This window comes from Leptonychotes weddellii, chromosome 6 (assembly GCF_054177405.1).
Source record: "Leptonychotes weddellii isolate Sample4059 chromosome 6, ASM5417740v2, whole genome shotgun sequence".
NCBI classification, from domain to species: Eukaryota; Metazoa; Chordata; class Mammalia; order Carnivora; family Phocidae; genus Leptonychotes; species Leptonychotes weddellii.
This window is the reverse complement of record NC_138374.1, coordinates 17,477,572-17,483,571: the sequence shown is the minus strand read 5'-3', so window position 1 is coordinate 17,483,571 and position 6,000 is coordinate 17,477,572. Positions and strand designations below refer to the sequence as shown.

The window sequence follows — 6,000 nt, the reverse complement described above, 5'->3', positions numbered from 1 at the left end:
ACGGACAGGATTGTACCAGGCAGAGATGGGGGATAAGAGAGGCATTTCAAGGTGATATGGTAAAGAACCCTCAGGAGGTGGGGACGCATATGAAACAGTGAGAGGCCCAAGTGGGTTCCAGCCAAAGGGGTGTGTGGATTGGGAGGTTGTGGAGACATGGCCATAAAGTCTTGAAAGTCGGAACGGCCAGAGAGTCACACTGTGGGGCCTTGAATGCCTGGCTGAGGTGCTGATCCTCCAGGCAGGCAATGGGAAGCTACTGAAAGGGGTTTTGTTGTTGTTGTTGTTGTTGTTGTTGTTATTCAGAGAAATAATACCATTAGAGATGACTCTCAGGCAGGGTGACTGGGCAGAAAGGGGTAAGTCCGGGGAAGGAGCTCCCTGGTGGCGGAGGAGGCAGTTTGGCTGCTGAAAGACCAACAGACAATTCAGGTGTTGCACGTCAGACAATCGGAAAATCTGGCCAGAGATAATGGCTGAATCCTTTCCTGAGAGCACAGGCAGTGGAAGGTTCTGGTCATTTCCTCAGGGGATAGGGAAGGAGGAAGAATGAGAGCACAAGATAAGCCAAAGAGAATGCAGCCAAGGAGGAAAGACACCAACAGCCAGGCGGGGTACAGGTTTCAATAAAGAAGTTACAGCCATGATTGAGAACCCCAGTCTTGGAGTGGGACTGTGGGAGTTTGAATCCCAGGAGCCTAACTAGTCGTGATTAGCACAGGGACTTCAGAGTTTTTGAGCGTTTATTTCCTCATCTGTGAAATGGGAGTGATTTCTATCTTCAAGGGATGAGGGCATTCACTGAGATAAAGTTCTTAGGGTACACAGGAGGAACCAAGGAGTGAACAAGGCCCGCGGGAGAAGCAACCGTAGAGATTAAGGGTATTCGCCTGACGAGCGTCTGGAAATGGAGGCAGGGACCCTCCAGAAGCTCAACATTTAGCCGGGATTGCGGACTGCCCTGGGAGTGGAATGGGTGAGCAGGTCAAGGCAGCCTCAGGCTGGTCCTCACCCCAAGGCACTGCCCTGTCGCCTACGCTTGTATCCTGCCGCACCTCCCAACCTCCCGCCCCTAGCTTCCCGCCCGGCTTCCACTCCCGCCAGTTCCAGGAGCCCGACGCGCCTGCGCCTTCTGGCGCCCCTGCCCAGCTTTCCACGTTTCACTTGCCTCCCTTTTTCCTCCTCAGCTTCCGCTCCACCGCCACGATTGGCCAGCGGGCCTCCTCGCTTCGGCCAATAAACGCCGCTCTCTCGCCCCCGTGTTACTGGGTAGAACAAAACAAAAACAAACAGAGCGAGAGGGGGCAGAGACGCTCTGAGGCGGCGGCAGAAGCTGAGCTGTGGGGTCTGGGCCGGCGGACCAGGGACCTGGGCGAGCAGCGGCGACGGCGGCGGCCCGAGGGGTCAGTACCAGTGAGGCGGCTCGCACGCTCGGAACGACTGCGCTCTCTCCCTCAGCCCCGTCTCTCCTCGGAGGCCGCCGCACGTTGGGAGGGGGTGGGGGCCTGAGGCCGCGGCCGGGTCGGGTGGGCGGGGGTCCGGCCTCCTCCTCCGAGCCCCGCAAGCAGGGCCGCGGGCGCCCCAACGCCCCGGGCTGCGGAGGGCGGGCCCCGGTTCCCTCCCGGGCCGAGGCCCGGAGCGCGGCGGCGCCGGCCTGCCCCCTCCCGGACCCTCTCCCCGCTTAACCGGGTGTGCGGGGCGCTAGCCAGCGAGGGGCTGCCCCTCATCCCCGCGAAGGCCGAGTTTTCATTTTTGAGGGGGGACGTTGGGAGGCGTGTTTCTGGCCTGACTGAAATCCTGTGAGGAAGGTTCGCGCCCTCCCCGCCCCCGTGGCCTCCCTGGGGGTCCCCGGCCCGCGCTCTGGAGCCCAGGCCCGGCCGCTCCAGTCCAGCATCCCCCGGGGCCGGCCTGGACTGGGGCCCGCGGGGTCCCGGCCTGCGCCCGCTGCGGAGAGGAAGGCCCGCCGCTGCGGGAGGGGCCGCTCGGAGGCGGACACTTGCCCGCCTCCCCGGCCCTGCGCGGACTTCGGGCGAAGGGTCGCTTTTTTAGTTTAAGTGAAAATCTCCCAGAGAAAACAAAGACAGGAAGGGAGCCCTCTTTCTGTGAAACGCAGGCCGGCCGTTTCTGCTGCATTCGTCAGTTTGGTGCTGCAGTGTACGTGAAGAGGGGTCGTGTGTCCCCCCTCCCCCGGGCCCCTCCCCCCAGAGCTTCGAAAACTGTCTGCAGAAGTCAGTATCTCCTGGCTCCCATGCCTTGTGAGAACTGGCTATGTAACCAGCAACTGTGCAGTATCTGCAATGATTAAAACGATCAAAAATGTAGCGTCGTGTGAAAAAAAAAAAAAGTCACCGCCTGTTTTTACTTGTATTTTTACTGCTAAGTTTTAGAATTTTGGCATTCTTACTAATGTAATTTTTTTAGAAACCACCGTATACTTTTCTAAAAGGGGAGCACTGCAGATGCGTTCTAAATTTAATTACTGGTATTTATGTCCTTAACCTTCCTTCATTGTAGGTTTCTTAAATCGCTTACTATCTCATCAGGGATCTTGGAGTTATATTTTGATTGGTTCTTCTGTTGTAGTCATGAGAAAGGAAAAATAGTTGCTGGGAGTGCAAAAATAAATGACAATTTGATATTTTCTGTACTGCTTGATTTTGCATCATTGTGGTTGAATATTTTTAGCTGATTTTATTTTAAGTTGCTAATTAGCTGTGATTGTAGCCCTGGAATGAATACAAATAATTTTCTGGTTAGCATATGGTCTAAACTTGACTCCTGAAACTCAGAGTGGTTTATGAGGTATATTTCAGGAAACAGATTTTTTTGGGGGGGTGGGGGGAGGGTGGGAAGGTGAGGCTCTATCTCTTGGGGACTGTCATGACATTTGAATACTTCTGATTGTATGTTTCTGTAAAACACATTGAAGAAATGAAAACTTTAATGTTAGCCTTAATTTTGTCAAACTTCTGTGTATACTTTTGCTTTCTTATTGAGAATTAATTTTATTGTTTAGTTTTAAGGATGTGGCGTTTAGAATTTTTGCTTTATGTTTTTGCTAAGTTTGGGGCAAAAATCTTATGGATTGTTAAGTAAACTGGAAAAAAGCTCCACTACTTTGAAGAGAGGAAAAACATGCAATGTATCTTTATCTTTCTCTGAATTCTTAAAATGTCTGTGTTCCTATCAAGTGTGACTGAGTTCTTGATTGCGTTATCATTGCCTAAAGACACAGACAAGGCTTTTTTTTTTTTCCCCCTAGTTAGGATTACTTAATAAAAACAAATATGGTAAGTTATAGATGAGAGTCATACCTAATAATTTTCTTTGCCCAACTGAATGTCTTTTGTGTAATAGTTTAAAATAAATATTATTTTTGGTGTTTGGAAAGTAGTATTTAAAGATTTGATACAACAATAAGAGTCTGTGTTTTAATAAGCTTCTGTTAGCCCTAAAAAAGAATCTTCTTGTGGGATATTAAAATCTCGGATTGAACTTGTGCAAGCAGTCCTGGATTGAGAAGGTCTGGGTTCTGGTTCTTCCGTTGAGCAGCTGTCTCTCTTTGGACAGATCACCTACCTTCTCTGAATTTGTTTAGTTGTGTGCAAAGTGGAGTAAATAGCTCAAGATTGTTCTGAGGGGTACATGAAATAATGCCTGTAAAATTCTCTGTGAATTATAAAAGGCCTTATAAGCATCAGTTATAATAATTTCATTTCCTTTAGTAGCTAGGTTCTGCAGAAAGTATTCTCTCAAAGATTCTACTTGCATCAAGTATGAAAAAGACTTTTTAATGTAACTCTAGTTTAAAAAGCTCATACACACATCATAAGACATTTTCACTTTCCTATAACATGTAACTCATATAAAATGAAACATGGCATTTTCAGACATGGAGAACACTAAATGCTTAGGTTTGTAAACATTTTTGTTTATATATTTATATGAATTTCTATATACATATCTTTAAGGGTCATTTTTTCTCCCCTAAATCCAGAGTTGGTGGAAATTATGATATTGAAAAATCATATAGAATCACTTAAGTCTGTTTATTCTGAGTAGAATTGGAGAGTGGTCTCACCATTTTCTTAATTTCTTAAGTGGTATGATAGCATCCTGGTAGCCTAAGGATTATGCCATATTAAGAAGTTTATCATTGTAGCATTAAGGTGTGTTTATTTTTGTTCTACAAAATAATACCTTTTTCTGGATCAAAGGACTACAAACTTTTAAGATGTTAGAATAGTTTATATTAAGGAATTTAAAAGTTAGTTGAGGGTCGCCTGGCTGGCTCAGTCTGTGGAGCATGTGACTCAATCTCCTAGTCATAAGTTTGAGCCCACATTGGGTGTAGAGTTTACTTTAAAAAAAAAAAAGTCAGTTGAGTCCCAGGAGGCATCATATATATTATGGTTAAATTTTCATTAATTTGTTCATTTTATATCTTGAAAGCACACTGCTAGTGAAATGATTGTAAGTGATTGGGAGGGCTTATATCTAACCTGTATGACTTGAACAGATCAGTGCTTAAGTACTATTTTAAAAATATTTACAGAGAGATTCTAAAATCATTTGGTTACACCTTCTGGTAAAAGTTTTCATCAAAATATATTTTGATAGTCTTTCAAGTAACGTTAGATTTATATCACTAAGTTAAATAAGATTTCATCAAAGCCTTCAGCATTGATAATTTTTAAGCCATTTTGAAACTGAGGTCTATAATACTGAGATGTTAATGCCATTGTACTTATTTCTTTTTTAAAGGCGAGGGCTTTGTTTCTTTTATTATATATTTTTAAGAGAATGGGGGAGGCACCTGGCTGGCTCAGTCTGTAGAGGATGCAACTCCTGATCTCAGGGTTGTAAATTTGAGCCCCATATTGGGTGTAGAGATTACTTACATATAAAATCTTAAAAAATATTTTTTTTTAAACTAAAAAAAGAATGGGTTTTTCAGATTATGAAAATAATACTCTCATTGTAGAAAACACCATTTATAAAAATTTCTCCAAATCTCAAAGTCTTCTAACTGTAATTATGGACACGTAGTTGATAAAATGGCAGACCTGTCTGCCTTCAGATATGATGTAGTGTGAAAAATTAACACAGTCATGTGATAGGCTTGATTAAAACTGTTGCTTGCATTTTGTAGTAGTTCTTACAATTCATTGGTAGTGAACTATCCAGTATTATGTACATCAGATTAATTATGAGTCCTGGTAGTCCTAAAAAATTTGGAGTATGTATATACTGCTTTAATTTGAAATAAACACGTATATGTTTATACATCTTTTACTTCCAAGTTAAAGGGGTGCTTTGGCACATTCAGAAACATGGGTATTTTTTTTTTTTTTTGGACCCAGATACATTTGTCAGGAAGATTGAAACCAAATGTTAATAGTGGTAAACTATTTTTCAAAGTAAAGAGAGCTCTTTTTTGAAAAATGAAATTATGTGCTGATTTTTTTTTTTACAGTGATTAAGTAAATTCAATTTACCTTAATTATGTCAGTTTGGAAGATACTGAAACTTTTTTCTTTTTAAGGAAATAGATTCCAAGGGAAGACTTCCATTAGTAATTTAATCAGTGCAAGTGACATTAAAGAACAATGGATATAGAAAATGAGCAAATACTGAATGTAAACCCCACAGGTAAGTAAGAATATTTTCAACCCTGACTGTATTATGAGCATGTTTGAGGTCCTACAAAATTTTATGAAAACATAGTATTAAAACCATCTTTACTTTAAAAACCATCTTATTCATACTACAAGAAAGTGAGTTATATTATTTTTAAAATCAAGTTTGTGATTTTTTTTTAATATTTATTTGAGAGAGAGAGAGAGAACAAGCTGGCGGGAGGGGCAGAGGAAGAGGGAGAAGCAGACTCCCTGCTGAACAGGGAGCCTGACTGGGATCATGACCTGAGCCGAAGGCAGACGCTTAACCAACTGAGTCACCCAGGTGCCCCTGTGATTCTTCTTTTTATAGAAATTCTTC

General features: G+C 43.5%; 1 protein-coding gene across 4 annotated transcripts in view; it reads left to right on the top strand.

The window, feature by feature from the left end:
* The first annotated feature begins 1,248 nt into the window (after positions 1–1,248).
* The window catches only part of PDCD4 (programmed cell death 4), a 27,132-nt gene continuing 22,380 nt past the window's right edge, over positions 1,249–6,000 (top strand). For 2 of the 4 annotated variants that reach the window (XM_081823563.1, XM_081823561.1), the window contains exons 1-2: positions 1,249–1,403; positions 5,546–5,652. In XM_081823563.1, the coding sequence (XP_081679689.1) occupies positions 5,610–5,652 (43 nt within the window). In that variant the 5' untranslated portion in view covers positions 1,249–1,403; positions 5,546–5,609. Of the gene's footprint in view, positions 1,414–5,545; positions 5,653–6,000 lie in introns of all 4 variants that reach the window. The other 2 variants (XM_081823562.1, XM_081823564.1) reach the window with 2 other exon arrangements.